General features: G+C 38.3%; 1 protein-coding gene across 6 annotated transcripts in view; it reads left to right on the plus strand.

The window, feature by feature from the left end:
• Arsb (arylsulfatase B) overlaps positions 1 to 16,671 on the plus strand; it is a 294,147-nt gene that overhangs the window by 14,460 nt on the left and 263,016 nt on the right. For all 6 annotated transcript variants that reach the window (XR_012449132.1, XR_012449133.1, XM_074077229.1 and 3 more), the window contains exons 3-4: positions 3,462 to 3,652; positions 13,655 to 13,862. Coding sequence is in view for 4 of the 6 variants with exons in the window: in XM_074077229.1 (XP_073933330.1) it covers positions 3,462 to 3,652; positions 13,655 to 13,862 (399 nt within the window). In the remaining 2 variants the exon portion in view is untranslated. The remainder of the gene's footprint in view (positions 1 to 3,461; positions 3,653 to 13,654; positions 13,863 to 16,671) is intronic.

Genomic DNA, 16,671 nt, shown 5'->3' on the forward strand with positions numbered 1-16,671 from the left:
AAACCTAATACAAGAATATTTCCTTTACAAAAGATTGTTGTATTTTTTTCTCTTTATGGACTGTATTTAAAGTCCCATTGCTCCTGCCCCCAGGAAGGTGACATAAGACACTGTTCCCTTGTCATCTTTCTCCTATTTGAGAGATCTGTTTTTGAGATCACTTAGGTTGGGGAAAATCAATTTTAAAATTAGTAATAATAAATTTGGAGGGCAAATAGCAAATGATAATAGAAAGATAGTAAGAAAATAATAAGTATTTTATGAACTTGATAGCTCTGTAAAAATAAATGTGAATCCTAAAAGTTTGTCTTAACATGTGCTCTCTTTAAACCTGTTATACACTGTGCTGTAAATAATAACCTCTTTATCCTGCTGTATATCTTTTTGTCAAGTTCTTTTTATATTGAGCTATCTTTCTGTCCAGCTACCTACCTCCCATCTGTTTCTTCATTTGTTTATAACCTGCTATAGCCCAAAGGAGCACATATTGTACCATAAAAGGTTTAAAAACAATAACAAAATCAGGGTGAGTTGGAAAAGATAGAATAGTTTAATGGTACCAAATTACAAAAATGCTGCATGGTTCTGAGAGGAATTCCATGCAACTCTAAGATATGAGCTCTCTTATGAAAAGAGGAAGCAAGAAAGAAAAAGGAAAAGGATATAGAAGTACATTATTTATAAGAAAAATGGAAACCAGCAGTTCAGGAAGGGCAAAGCATTTTCTGGCTCTTGGACTTGAGAGAAATTTCTCCTTTGGGAGAAGGTAAGGTGGATAATATCCCTAAAAATAATCGTTGTAGTAATCAAGTGGCGGTTTTCATGTAGATGTTTCTTGAGGCATTCTCTTGCATTCAAGCCAGGGTCAAAGCACAAAAATACAATTCGAGAAAAAGAATGGTATGTGGAGGCCAAAACAGTGCAGTCAAAGCACATGGCTCTGTAATGTCTCCGTGGATCTAGGATTAGAATCAAGATGCAGGGACAAGGACATCAGATGAGCATGTTTGTGCCACCTCCCAGCCAGGTGCGCTAGTAGACATTGCTAAACAGCCGGGCGCTCTCTCTGGATGGACCTTCAGTGTTCTCACATAGCTGCTAAAACTCAGGCTTATTCCCAAGAGTAAGACCACTTTGTTGCCTTGGAAGTTCTAGAGGGAAAAAGCCTCCACATTCTTTGAAATTTTTCATACAGGCCTGCCTGTGCTAAAAGATGAGTTATTTGTGCTCTGTTAAAAGGATAGACTATGGATAGTTGGAATTTTTTGTTAAAAACCCAAGCTATGTACTTAAAATGCTACTGGACAAAAGGTAGAAATCATATCCTTTGATGAGAATTAAGCCTAACCTGGACCTAGTTGAACTGATAAACATACCATATTCACATGAAGGGAAACTTGTAGCCAAGAAGTTTGCTGACTACACAGCCATCATCACTCCTGGGACTCAAGATTGTGAATACCTTAAAAACTAAGGAATTGTATGCTTTAAATGGGTGACTTGGATTGTATGTGAGTTATATATCAGTAAAGCTGTTAAAGCAGTCAGAGAGTTCATTGTTTAAAAAGTATTTTCTTGCAGAGCATGGGGGTGAGCTCACCTGTAATCCCAGCATTTGGGAGGTGAGGCAGGAGGATTCAGAGTTCAGGGCCAGCCTGGGCTATATAGTAAAATCCTGTTACAAAAAGCAAAAAGAAAAGAAAAGGAATTTTCTAATTTTTCCTGAAAAAAAGCATAGACTGCCATCATTTTTAGGTTTGGCATCTGTCACATGGTTGCTTGGCCAAGTATGTGAATAAAATAGTTCTATTTCTGTAATCCTTTTGTAATATCATTTTACTACTCAGGATTCATACATCATCTAATTAAGTATATCCTATGCATATATGCTCCCAAGTGATAGGATATAGTTTACATTAATAAATAAGGAACCCGAAGTGATTTTCTGAAACTCCAAATACCTAGTAGTTGTTAAAAACCCAAACTAGTAGTCAGTGTCCCGACCACACCAAGCACCTAAGTGATTTCCTTTTGTCTTAGACGCAAGTTAGCAAGCACGCTGAATTTCTTTTTTTGCTATCGATGTAGGAGAAAAGATTACCACATAAAAAGTTAACTTTAGATCAACATGCTAATTATACTCAAGACCTTGAATTACTGGGTCTTAGAAAAGGAAGAATTGATTGAAAATGAATTGAATCATGGTGTAAGCTCTTAATTGTCATTATAGGGAAAGTACAAGACTAAGGAAAGTGTGAAGCCCATTTCATTACTGTTTTAAGGTTAGTAAACAGTATACATCAAGAGACAGCTAAGAGCCCAGCAAAGTTATTTCTTTTTAAAAGCTTTATTGAGGTGTAATTCACACACCACACCAATAAGTGCCGGGATAGTAAGCTCAAGGTCCTGAGTTCAAACCACAGTACTGTCAAAAAATCATGCAATTAAGGTGCACAATTCAATGACTTTTTAATAAATGTACAGGGTTGTGCACTATCATCACAATCCAGTATAGAATATTTTCATAACTCCCCCCAAGAAACCAAATCCTTTTAAGTCACCCCCCATTTCTCTTCAAACCCTCTAGCACTAGGCTATCAGTCACCAACTACTTTCTGTCTTTACAGATTTGTCAGTTCTGGACATTTATATAAATGGAATTATAATATGTAACACAGCTTATTTTAATACTTTAGAAAAATATGGAACATTTGTAGAAACAACTATTAGTTGAGAAAATTCATTTTCTTCCATGTTTAAGGGATAGGCAGGTGATAGCATTTAAATAGCAAAATTGAGATGACCTCAGATAGAAAAATCAGAATTCAGTGCTATGCTTTAGTTTGGTCTTTTGACTCTGTTCCGCTATTTCTAGAAATCCTCTATTTGGAAAGGTTTGTATCTTTCACCAGTGGGTGTCAGCATTTGACTGAAGATAAGTCGTCGTAGGGCGACTTATAAGTCTATAAGTAACCTGGAAATCACTCTCCCAACTTCAACCCTCAACCTCAACAACAACAAAGGACGTTATCTGAATCCTGTCCTCATTTATGTGATTACCTCACAGTAAAACTTATAACAAATCACAGTAACCATATATAATTTTTGCCATTAGATAGCTTTAAAAGATTGAGATGTTCTTACCTATGCTGCATTTTAAGACTGATTTCTTTTTTTAAGAAATCATATTTACATGGAAACACCCACTTTGAGAGTTATGTGATAGAGCTTATGCTCTTAAAGTCCTGAGTGAAGAATGAATTTGAATTTCTATACAATAACATTTTAATGACTTCTACCAAATATAGAGATGTTAAGAAATGTTGCTGTGATTAGTCTTGTCATTTGATTAGCCTTGTCATGGGTAATCAATTGCATTAGGCAATTAAATGCTGAAACATTAGTTTGTTTAGCAAGTTTTATGCTGTGCTGATTATTTTCGTCTTCCGTTCTTGTTGTAGGATATCTCCTAGGAAGTGAAGATTACTACTCCCATGAGCATTGTGTGTTAATTGAGGCTTTGAATGTCACACGATGTGCTCTTGATTTTCGAGATGGTGAAGAAGTTGCAAGAGAATATAATAATATGTATTCAACAAACATATTTGCCAAAAGGGCTGCAGCCCTCATAGCTAACCATCCACCAGAGAAGGTAAGTCTTGCTTCTTTAATTACATCAGATCTTGTTAAGCTAAGAAAAGGCCATTGTTGTTTAGGAGAAAAATCAAATAGATTCCAGGAGGATCATTTTCAGATTTTAGAGCACATCAAAATGAACTGGAAAGGGAAACTTGTTAGAAGTGAAGATTCCTAAATCCATCTATTAGGGTGTGATTTTGGGGGTCTGCGAGAAATCCATATATCAACATTTTATTTTATTTCTATATTATTGTACTGGGGGTACATTGTAACATGTACAAAAATTATTACTCTATATCATAGTTGAATTCACCCCTCCATCATTCTCCTTTATTCCTCCTTCCCCCATTCCTGGAATAGTTTCAACAAGTCTCATTTTTCCATTTTTATACATGAGTATATAATATTTCTACCATATTCACCCTCTTAAACCCTTTCCTTATACCCTCCCACCTCCCACTGGTACCAGCCCCCAAACAGGACCTGTTTTACCTTCCTGGCCTCTATTTTTGAAAAAAGACATTTTTGTATAAGATAGCTCTACAGAGAGTTTCATTGTGACATTTCCACGTATATATATATTATAACCCGAATTGGTTCATTCCCTCCATTCTTCTCCTTTCTACCTTAGTCCCCTTTTTATAGTGATTTCAATAGGTTTAAAAATTCTATATTCAATCTTGTATTGAAAGTATATCAACCATATTCACCTTCTTAACTTCCTTCTTTTACCCTCTCTTTCTTAGTGGCCTTCTCTTAGCATGATCTGTTTTTCATAGTATTGCTTGTGTTTGTATTGGGCCTATCTTCCACATATGAGAGAAAACATGAGACCTTTGTCTTTCTGAACTGGCTAACTTCACTTAATGTGATGTTCTCCAGTTCCATCCATTTTCCTATATATGGCATACTTGCATTCTTCTTTATGGTTGAATCATCTATTGTGTACGTATAGCACATATTCTTAATCCATTCATCAGTAGTGGGGCATCTTGGCTGTTCCCATAGTTTAGCTATTGTGAATAGTGTGCAATAAACATGGATGTTCAGGTATCTTTATTGTATCAGCATTTTAAAGAAACTCTTAATAGGTGATCCTAATGAGAGTGATTCCCAGGTCACACTGAGGGATATATGTCTATAGTGTTTCAGTAGAAATACAGTTTTATTATTTTGGTGTTTTACGTACATGTGCTATAAGTAAATTAGTAAATTGTCTCTCTTTCTCTCTCGCTCTCTTAAATGAGTGGCTTATGTATGAGGTAAGGCTTTATTATGGCATACTTTCTGTTAAGGGATACACAAATTTTGGGCTCAGGGCAAGTCCTTTAACTTTATATTTTTCTTTTCAAGACTATTTTGGCTATTCTAGATCTTTTGCATTCCCATGTAAATTTTAGAATCAGCTAGTCAATTTCTAAGGTTTAAAAAGTACCTGTTTTGATTTGGATTGTATTGAATCTATGGTCTAACTTGGGGAGAATGGTCACCTGAGCAATATTGGGTTTCCAGTTCATGGACATGGACTGTGAGGAGCCTGTTTTCACATTAGCCTCCCTGGAGCTATTGTGTATGACATGTGCTGACTTATCTGTAGGTAAAGATAAAGAGCCTCAGCAGCCTTTATGGCCAAAGTCTCTGAATTTAATTTATAAGTGCCTTTGAAATGGGGCAGATATTTGTGTTGCCAGACACTGGACTCAAAATACAGCATTGTGAAGAACTATATTAGCACATTCACAGAATTAACCTGACATGAAATTTCGGAATGTGCCCTGTTGTCTGGTTCTTCCAATTTCCTGCCCTTTGCCTCTTTGGCAATGCCCAAGGTCCTTGCAGATCAGAGTGTGGGTTCTGGTTTACATACTTGTCCCAACTTGGTCACCTGCTGGTGACTCTCTTTTTTGGTGTGGATTTTTCCTGGCTCTGCCTTTCTTACTCTAACTAAGTATCCTGGACCTTCCATAATGTCTGCCCTCAGCCTTTCAACCCTGCTGGATTTATTACCAGCTTAATACTGACATCTCTGAGCAACCATGCCTACTGTTGAACATGAAGAAAGGGGAGCGTTTTCTCAAATATATAGAAACACATAGGTTTTAAATCTAGATCTAAACTAATATTCACATAGTTGGAATGCTAGGTAATCCACTTAGGTTCTCAGCTTTCTTCTGTATGCTTGGCATTTTATAGAAACAGCTTACGACCAAAAGAACAAGGTAAGGCTTTAAGGCAACTGTTTATTATCCTTTGAGATAGGCACCATTTGGTGCCATTTATTTAAGCAAAGTGGCTTAGAGAAGTTAAGTAACTTATTCAAGGTCACAGAGGTATTGAAAGTCAGAATCAGAATTTAAACTCACACTCTTTCCTCCAGGGCTTATGTCCTAAATCAGCTTATCCAGTCCCAACTTCTCCAGTCCACAGCTAGAGTCCAAGAACTAGGATTCTGCATCCCAGTTCATGATGCAACCCAATGGTTCTGGTCCTGACCTACTGAAGCCAAATGTTGTGATTCATTGATCTGAGGTGGGATTGGGTCATTGGTATTTCATCACCACCCCACACCATACCTTCTACCAGCAATTCTGACGGGCAGCCTACAATGTGTCATCAAGTACAGAAGCAAGAGAAAGCCAGCTACCTTTCATATGTTCATAATCTAACAACACCTTATTTATGCAGCAACTGTAATCTGCCTCATTCCTACTAAGGAACAATGGAGTGCCCCTCCTCAGGCCCTCAACATTAAGCTGGCAAGAGAGCAGCTGGGGCAAAGCAGTAGTTTGGGGAGGTTTTGTCTCAACTGGGGAAAGCACCTGGAACTGAGGGCAATGGGGCCCCAAGAACTTGCAAGCCACAGAAGGGGTGTTGCTGGCACGGAACTGCTCTTAGATAGAATTATGGAAGCCACCAGCAGAGAGGTAGTCATTTTCCTGAAGTGTCTGAAACATCTTGCAATGGTATCCATCACTCCCAGTTTCAAACACAGTTTCAAACACAGACATAAATGGATGAAATAAGCAGCAGTGGATTAGAAACCCAAAAACACTTGCTTATGATAGCACATGCAGGCTATTTCAATTCTCAGTACCATGACACACTCACCAGTTTCAGGGGCTGCACTTTTCACCATCTTATTCTGACGTTTGATCTAATTCTGCTCAAGTTTCTCAGGTGCTATTTATAGATTACAACTTAGCCACTTGTTCAAAGATGGAAGTCATTAAAGAAATACTCATAAAGTATCCACAAGCCAACTAAAAATTGTGCCTATTTTAAAAAGGACATTTAAGCCCGGTGTGTGGGGGGGGAGCAGATAGAATTGTTTTGTAACAACACAGGTACTGAGGCTGGACTCAGGGAGGTACTGCTAACAGCACCTGTTAGGAAGGCATGTCCTTCCTTCTTTTCTGCATGGTAAATTCTCAGAGCAGTAACATTACAAAGTGAAAGTAATATATTCACAGCACATCTGCTTGTTAAAAATAGCCCCACAGCACTTTGCAGAATAAAGTACCATCTCATACACCTAATCTACTAGAATCTTCCTAAAGAAAACCTTAATTTCTTGTGGAAGACTCTTTTCCCTGGCACAGTTTGGAAATAAATATTTTAATTTGGATGTCAAAGATAGACTTACAATTTCAAAACTTACCATATGCTTTTTTCCATTTATAATTTAAATTTGGAAACTATGGGGAAATGGAAATAGAGCTTTCTTCCTCATATCATATTAGAGTACATATCATAGGAGCCATGTGGCATAATATGAAGGGAAAGAGCCCTTAGCATCTTAAAATATGAGCATATTAGTAGCTTTGGGTGATAATGTCTGGTTTTATGTAATACTTAAGTATTTAGCCATGATTTCACATTTAGGATTCCACTTTATATTCCTTAAATACCTGAAAGGGTTACAATTAGGGCTGGGGTAAAGGCAGCAGCTATGACTGAGTTGATCAGAATAGGAATCTGGACCAAGAAAACACAAAAGGCAGATCAGGGTCCCCATAAACTCAGAGATCAGAGGAGGCTGACACTGAACCAGGACTCCAGTGTTTCAGTCAGGATGTCACTAAGGTCAGCAGTCTCTAAGGGCAATGCATGAGAAGGTTGGAACTCAAGTCCATGCACAGAGAGTGGTCATGAGCCCATCTCAGGGAAGGTGGCTGCTTGTTTTGCGCAAACTGAATTGAAGCGTTGGCTGGCAGGTGCGGGGAAACTGGCTGCAGCTCTTCAAGGAAGGGCCCTGGGATGAGATGAGTGGCTGTAGTCAGGATTCTGATGGTGGTTGGGGAACCTTAGAGCCTGAGTTAATTGTGCTTTCCATTGGGCCACCTTGTAGTACTAAAAACACTATATATACATATATATATATTTTTTACAGTTTTAAAATGGTATAAAATGCTTCCATTCAGTACTGTTGGGGAATGAGTTGTTTTATGAGTAAAGTTCACCTTCTGAGTGCTGAAAGTTTATTTTTTACAATGTTGAATGGAAATATTAAACTGTGTTGCTTTGGTCCTAAACTCATGAAATGGGCTATACTACACTCATTCCATCTCTTCTTGGTGACCCAGAGCCATACAGATGTGTGTGGGGCTCTTTGCCCACAATAAATGGCCCTAGACTTCTGCTGCTGAGATGGGGAAAAGATAACTTTTTTGCTCACGGGATACCTTTATCTATTCTGAATTACTAGGATCTGGCCAGAGAGAGTACAAGGCTTAGAACAATCTCCTGATAGGCTAGAATTTACCTCTCAGAGGTGATTTTTCACTTCCTTTTCCTCTTCTTTGCCATGTTGCTGCTGGTCTGTATAGGGGCAGGAAAAAACTCCACCTTTGTTCTCTTGGGGTAGCTGGACCCCAGAATTAAATTGACATAGGACAGATAAATAGGAGAAAAACAGTATACCTTTTGAAACTGGAGTTTTGGACCCCAGGCCCAAACTCCTGAGATACTATATGCCAAGTCTGGCTACCCACCCTAAACGCCAAATAAAGAGGCATGGTGAAGGCAGAGAAAGGAGATTTATTACACGGCTTGGGACATGCTGTGGGAAGAGATAGAGTAAGCACTCAGCTCATCTTCAGTCATCTTCAGGGTACAGACATGAGTTATAGGTTTAAGTAGATAAAGAACTGGGGCAGGGGGTAAAGGTACTCATAGTCAAACAGTCCCAGGCATAGGTGTGTTCTGGTTGACCATTAACTCAGTCTAAGGATTCTGGGAGAGATTCTGGAATTGTTATCTGAATTTATTGTCAACTGGCAGGTGGTTCATCCTGAGGAGGGTCCTCTGTTAGGGGTCATTTCTGTCCTTTGTTATGAAGATATTATCAATCATTCCTGTCTTTCCTTGATTCCAAGGTGGTTGCAAGGTGACTGCAGAGGTGATGGCTCAGAGCAAAGGCAGGTACAAAATGGAGGACAGATGCCATGCTTTTCTCTTGCTGTTTTTTAATTTGAGGGCCCAAGAAGGAGTCAGTGCTTTTTGGCAAAAGCAGTTTGAGTACCTTGTATAGTTTTACATGAAGAAACACAGGCCCCAGAGAAGCAGTTAGTCAGTTACTTATATACTAAGTTGGACAACGAATCGTAAACAGTGAAAACGTGACTAAAGCATGTGGGAGGCTTCAAAGATAAGAGCTATTTTGAAAAGTTCTGTACAGAATTCTCTCTGTTTAAACTTCCCGTCCTTCAGGATAAGGATGTGTGGTCTTCTAGTGTGGAGAGTGGCTTTCACACAGGAATTGCATCTTTTGCTTTTAAGAAACAAGCACAAGGTCACAGCAATCTTGCACCTGCTGTTTTTCAAGTGCCTTTAACTTAAATAGTCTATGTCAGAATAGCCTGCTTTAACCCACTCACCCAATAAGCAGATCTCTGTTCTTCCTCTCTCATTCCTCCTCCATGGTGCACCCTGAACAATGTTGAGACTCCGGACAGAGTCATGGACTCTCATGTTTACAAGTGTGGGAGCTCAGAAAATGGGACCCCTGAGTATTGTACTCTGACATACTGAAAACGTTGAGCTAAGGGACACAGAAGTTGCCTCAGAAGCAGGTCTTTCTGTGCCCTGTACTGTGGTCCCCTGCTGCCCTTTAGCTGCCCAAAGCAGGCCATTGGAATAGAATTCCTCTCCCTAATGCAGGACATAGAAATCAGGACTCCTTTTCCCCAAGGCCAGCCATAACACAAACTTAAAAATATTACTCTAACATTCCCTTGCCTTTCTGTGTAAAAGCTGGCTCTAAAGGAATTTTCTGAATTAACCTAGAAGGTAATACACACGCACAGGAAATTAATGTGAGTCAACTCCCTGTATAGCTATCCTTATCTCAACCAGCAAAAACCCTTGTCCCTTCCTATTATTGCTTATACTCTCTCTACAACAAAATTAGAAATAAGGGCAAAATAGTTTCTGCTGGGTATTGAGGGGGGGGAGAGGGAGGGGTCGGAGTGGGTGGTAAGGGAGGGGGTGGGGGCAGGGGGGAGAAATGACCCAAGCCTTGTATGCACATATGAATAATAAAATAAAAAAAAAAAAAAGAAAAAAACATGGCTTGAAGGTCAAAAAAAAAAAAAAGGAATTTTCTGGCCTACCCTCCTCTCACAGTAAGTTATAAGACTCATTCTTGGGGTCCTGCCTCATATTTGGGAGGAAGAAATGCTACCTGAGAGAAATCAAGAAGAATCTCAGCAGTCAAGCTTTTCTTGGTTTCCCCATTTGGTCCACTGCTGTCAGGTCGTTATCTTTTTGTGCAATCATGCCTCTACACAGATATCCCTGCTTCACAGAATCCAAGTGTAAACATGGACAGATTTCCCTGTGTCTCTGAGTTGTCATTCTGAGGGCTCCGGAGTCACATAAAACTTCAGATAAATTTGTTATGGTTTTCTCTTGTTCACCTGTCTTTTCTTATGGAAGTGGCTGCTATAACCCTTATGATGAAGGAAGAGAGAATTGTATATTTTGTGTCATTACTTAAGGGTCAGGCTACTCACCGAGATTAGTGAAGCAGCTTGGTGGAACCATAGGGAGAGCCTAGAAAATCCAATAGCACTGGGCGAGGGCCGGGGGTAATTTCTTATGTTCCTGTATTTTGTTAACAGATGGGGTGTAGACATGGTGTGATCAGTAATTCTGAGCTTTCAAGAAAAAAAATTAAGCAGATTTTTTATGTGATGTCTTCTGATTTTTAAAAACATTTTATGTGGACTGCAAATTGTTGTAGTCTGCAGAGTTTTAATCCTGTCCCCATCTAGCCCTTGGCTAGTGGCTGGAGTTGGCTCAGACTTGTGCTGAAGACCCAGAGAACTGCTCCCACCACCGAGCCATGTGCACATCCTTCCTTATCACATCTGGAGGGACACAGGAGCTCCAGTATGACTTGTGGGGTTGGGGTAGCAAGTGTGTGCATCAGGGTGGAAGGGAGCAGAAGCAGAGCTAAGTAGTGTCAGAGGTTTGGGTACAGACTTGAGGAGTGGGAATCTGCAATGTTTTCCCATGGAGATGATGTACAAATAAAGGCATAGGTTCTATGTTATCATTTTATTCCATCATCTACCTCCTTAGTTAATTGGTTTTAAAGTAATGCCTTTGATATTTTTTCCATCATTTTTAACATTTAATTTAGGGGAACATGTGTTTCTAAGTTCTGAAAAGATCTGAGCCACAAATAAACTTTTGAGTGTCTACTTGAGGTCTATTTATGGGCGGTCCTCGCTCTATCACAAGGATGTATAATATGCCATTTAAAGCAACTTATCAACAATAAAGAATGAAATATGAGTTCCTCGCAACTGTTTTTCTTCCATTCATTTATAAGATTTAAATGCCTCAGATACTTTAATGGAGTTATGTTTATTCCTGGATTGAACCATTTGTCTCTTTGAGGGTTTTCAAACCATTGGAGAATTCTATCAGAGCACAATGAAGAGCATGCCTTCAGAAAGGCTCACTAGGCAAGAAGGGTGGATCTGGAATTCCACTGATGTCAGATGCTGAAAACTAGTGTAAGAGATAAAATAGAACCAGTGGATCACACTTATTGGTTTCTAGGAATTAAATTAGTCTTACATTTAGTCCTGCATCAAAGACTAACAAGGCATGGGGTATTCCCTTGTTTTCCCATAAAATATACCAAAACCCTGCAATCCTCCTCTAAAAGGTGAGGACTTATTTTAGCTAAAGCAAAATACTGAAGCATTTTTTGGTACATATCCACATTGTAATAGTAGGGTTTCCAATAGGAAATTACTCTTTACTTAAGGTGGGCTTGGATAAGTCATACAACCTTTTTAAACCTCAACTAAAATGTAATGTAAAATGAATATAACATATGGTGGCTTTGAGTATTAAATGGGATAGAACAGTCAAATTATTATCAGAGTATCTTTCACATAGACAACATTTAATATATAGTTGCCATTATTGGTATGATTATTCATTGGATCAAAGCTTTCTAAGTCATGCTAGGAGTCTTGACTTTTTGTGTGTGTGTGGAGTCTTGTTACCTTTTTGTGTGTGTGTGTAGTCTTGTTACCTTTTTAAAACCTTTATTGAGACATAATGTATATAACATAAAATTCACCCATTTAAAGTATATAACTCAATAGTAAACTCAAGAATTGTGCAACCACCACCACAATCTAATTTTAAAATATTTCATGACCCTCAAAAGAAACTTGCACCTGCTAGCAGTCATTCACCATCCCTTTCCCCACAATTCCCTACAGTCCCAACCAACCACTAAGCTACTCTCTGCCTCTGTAAATTTGCCTATTCTGGACATTTCATATAAATGCAATTATACAGTGCATGGTCTTTTGTGATTGGTCCCTTTTTAAGGTTCATCTATGTTGTAAGCACACTGATTCTTTTATTGCCGTGTATTGCTGTAAACATTCCCTATTTTATTTGTTCATCAGTTAGTGGACATTTGAGTTGTTTCTTCTTTTGGCCATTATAAATAATGCAGCATTAAACATTTGTGCAAGTTTTTGTGTGGATGCATGTCTGCATTTCTCTAGGAATGGAAATGATGAGTCTTATGGTAGCTGTGTTCAATAACTACATGAACTACCAAACTTTTTTTTTTTTTTTGGTGGCACTGGGGTTTGAACTCAGGGCCTCACACTTGCTAGGCAGGTGCTCTACCATTTGAGCCACTCTGCCACCACTGTTTTGTGTTGGGTTTTTTCAAGAAAGGGTCTTGCAAACTATTTGCCCAGGCTGGCTTCGAATACTGATTCTCCCGGTCTCTGCCTCCTGAGAAGCAAGGATTATAGGCGTGAGCCACTAGCACTCGGCACCAAACTGTTTTTTCAGTGGTTACATGCATCATTTTACATCCCTAGTAGCTGTGAGTGATGGTTATAATTTCTTCCCATTCTTATCAACATTATTGTTATTTTCCCTTTCTAAATTTATAACTATCCTAGTGGGTGTGAAGTAGTATCTCATTACGGTTTTGTTTTGCATTTCCCTGATGACTAATGAGGTTGACCATCTTTTCATGTGGTTAGGACCATTTGTACATCTTTGGAGAAATATCCATTCAAATTCATTAAGCAGTGGGGCATGATGGAACACCCCTATAATCCTAGCTACTTGAGAGGCAGAGGCAGAAGGATTATGAGTTCAAGGCCAGCTATATCAAAGTTAGGGAGACCTTATCTCAGAAACAAAACATAAATGAAAGGACAGGGGTATGGCTAAAGAGGTAGAATGCTTGCCTAGCATGCACAAGGCTCTGGGTTCAATCCCAAGCACCACAAATAAATAAATAAAATCTTTGCCCATCTCCTAGTTGGGTTAATTGCCTTTTATTATTGAGTTGTAAGAGTTATTTCTATATTCTGGATGTGTATTTCTATCACATTCATGATTCATAGATATTTTAAGTGTACTCTGTAGGTTGTCTTGATATCATTTTTTAACTGATAACTCTGATAACTGATAACTTCCATGCCCTCTTAACTGGTATGCACCCCTCTTTTTCCAGCCTCTGTTTCTCTACCTTGCTCTCCAGTCTGTCCACGAGCCCCTTCAGGTTCCTGAGGAATACCTAAAGCCATATGACTTTATCCAAGATAAGCACAGGCATCTTTATGCAGGAATGGTGTCCCTTATGGATGAAGCAGTAGGAAATGTGACTGCAGCCTTAAAAAGGCATGGGCTCTGGAACAACACAGTGTTCATCTTCTCCACAGGTAAGTGTGTCAATAGGAAACTCATCTCTTGGTGAGGCCTAAGACATGGTGTTCAATAAGTAGAATGAAGATAAATTGGAGCAGTTAGCAGTTCCTTATTAAAATAAATGCTAACTGCAATCAGGGAGACATGATCAAATGGATAGAAAGATATGTCTAAGGAAAGAGAACTATGTACTTCTCCTCCTTCCCTTCAGGTATCAAAACGTTTTGGGAGTGTGCTTGAAACAAGCGCTTACTAACCAAGTAAATACGAGTGATCGCCAATCATCCACAGAATAGTGGCGTGCTGAATCGCTGGAGCAGCAGTAGTTTGTTTTCAGCTCTCTACCGTGACAATGACTGCCACTAACTAGGGGATCTTTGTATCAGTGAAGAGACCAATTGTGATATTATAAAGACAGATAAGAAATGGAGCCAATTAAACTTAGGCTGGAGGCTCTAAGTATAATTTTTTTGTATTAAAATTGTTTTATAAAAAAAAAGGTTACAGTGGCCAAAAAATTATTTTCTAACAAAAATAAAAATCATGCATGTTGATTATAGAAAAAAAGAAAACCAGAAAAGAAGGAAGAAAGAAAATTCCTAATTTTGTCACCCAGGGATAATTTTTGAAAATCATTTTCATTATGGAAGTGCCTTTCTGGTTCCTAACATGTTACATACGTGATTCCCTCCTGCCCATTGGACAGTTTTCTAAAATTTTTCTATAATGTATCTTGGGTACAGATCTTTGCTTATTCATTGTGCTGAATACTCAGAAATCACTTTCTATATGAAAATGTAGAGCGTTTTCTAATAGGAAAATTTCTTGTATTATTTATTTCAGAATGTTTGTCCCTCCACCCTGCTTCCTCCTGTATTCTCTTTACAAAACTCCCCTGGCTTGGATAGTAGGTCAATCTTCTAATGTTCTTATTTTGTCTCCTGTTTTCTTTATACTTCTCCTTCTATTTGGAAATTTTTATTGTCAGTATTATGTGAACTTTCTATTAATTTTCATTATCATGTTTTTTAATTTCTAAGAAGTCTTGTTTTCTGATAGTTCTTGGTGTCAAGAATGTACGGAAGAAGGGTTGGGGGCAAGGCTCAAGTGGTAGAGCACCTGCCTTGCACGCTGGAGGCCCTTGAGTTCAACTTTCCCCAACCAAAAAAAAGATAAAAAATGTGTGGGAAGAGGTGGAATAAATTTTTTTCATGATATGTGAGAATGAAAAACTATTTCAAGATCAATATTTCCTTTGTTATATGATTTCAAATATGTATGTATAACTATTTTTAAAGAGAGCTATTTCTTAAACATCTGTAACATTTTGTAATATTTGAAGCTTCTCACTGAGAAAATGAAGATTATCTTATAATAGGGTTGTCTTTTATTCTGGCACTAGGATATATTAACAGATATGTTAATCTTAGGCCATCTATGATTCTTCAAGCATAGATCATTCTATGTATTTTTATACGCCTGTCAAATTCAACTTCCTAGGACTTTATTTAGGATTTTTGCACTAATTCAAAGGTGAAAGTAGGAGTAGTGGTTTCCTTTTTCTCTGTCAGGTTTTGTCTTGGTTAAATTCACTTGATGAAATAATTTGGATGTTTATCCGTTTTCTTCTATGACTGGCAATGTTTCCCAGAATGTTTACAAGCTTTCTCTGGTTAAGCTGCTCCCTGGAACCTTCTTTGGAGACATTTTAGAAAGTTACCTCCATAGTTTAAATATTTTGCTTAAATATATCTGGGTAAGGGTCTTTAAAATATTCTAAAATTAATTTTGCCTGAAATACAGTGAGCCCTTTAATCTGTATGCTGATCTTGTTCTACACTCCAGGAATTTTTCCATGTTCATATTTTAGCTTATTACTTTTGCTCTGCTTGATTTATTTCTCAAGAGAAAAAATCTTTAATTAGTAGGTTGAATCACTGACTCAGGAGTTTTTCATCCTTTTGCTGCTTTCTATCCTTTTTCTCAGCCTTCATTTCTTTGCAGCCTCAATCAATTTCTTTTTCCTCTAAGCTTCTTGGTAATAATAATCACTACTGCTCATTGAATCTGACTTTGTACCCAGGTACTGCCCCGGTGTTTTCCCCGTACTTTTCTCACTGTTGTTCATGGTGTAAACATTGAAAGATGGTCAGGTAACCTTGTGGAATAGCTCCCAATCCTCATTTTACCAAGGAAGAAACCAAAGCTTCAAGAAGTTAAGTGACTTTGGCACACATTGAACAAACAGAAGAGCCAGACAGAATTCAGCCTAGATCTACCTGAGGTCCATGTCTACTTATCCTAATTAATCATCCGTTCGTGTTTGATCTTTTCCTTTTATCTCACCCTGTGGTCCTTTTTCTCTACCTTAGGCTTTCTGTACTTCTGTTCCCAAACCCATCCTTTCTCAGAATCTTTCTGAATAGAACTGTTCTAAAATATTCATTTTTGTGCTAAATCATTGCCATCTATATGTTCTTCCTCTGAATATAAGCAATGAAGTATCTGCCTACATGGAATTTGAGGCCATCTCTTACCTGTGGTCATTGTCCCCTGATTAATTCTTTTTCACATCTCTGACTTGAGGTCAGATGGATGCACACAGCTCACTGAGTTCCCTGTGGCTATTAGGTAGTCAGTGACCCTTACTCTGTTGGACCTGATTGACTTGTTCTTTTAGAAGGATGTTGGTAAAGAGAAGCAGCACTGGTGGTTATTAGGAAGACACTATTTTATCCTGGGCTTATATCAGCACAGCTCATCTTTCTCCCTGCTAAACTCCAGGAATCTGACCCTGAGTAAAATGAATTAAGATGAGAGCCA

This window comes from Castor canadensis, chromosome 6 (assembly GCF_047511655.1).
Source record: "Castor canadensis chromosome 6, mCasCan1.hap1v2, whole genome shotgun sequence".
Taxonomy (NCBI): Eukaryota; Metazoa; Chordata; class Mammalia; order Rodentia; family Castoridae; genus Castor; species Castor canadensis.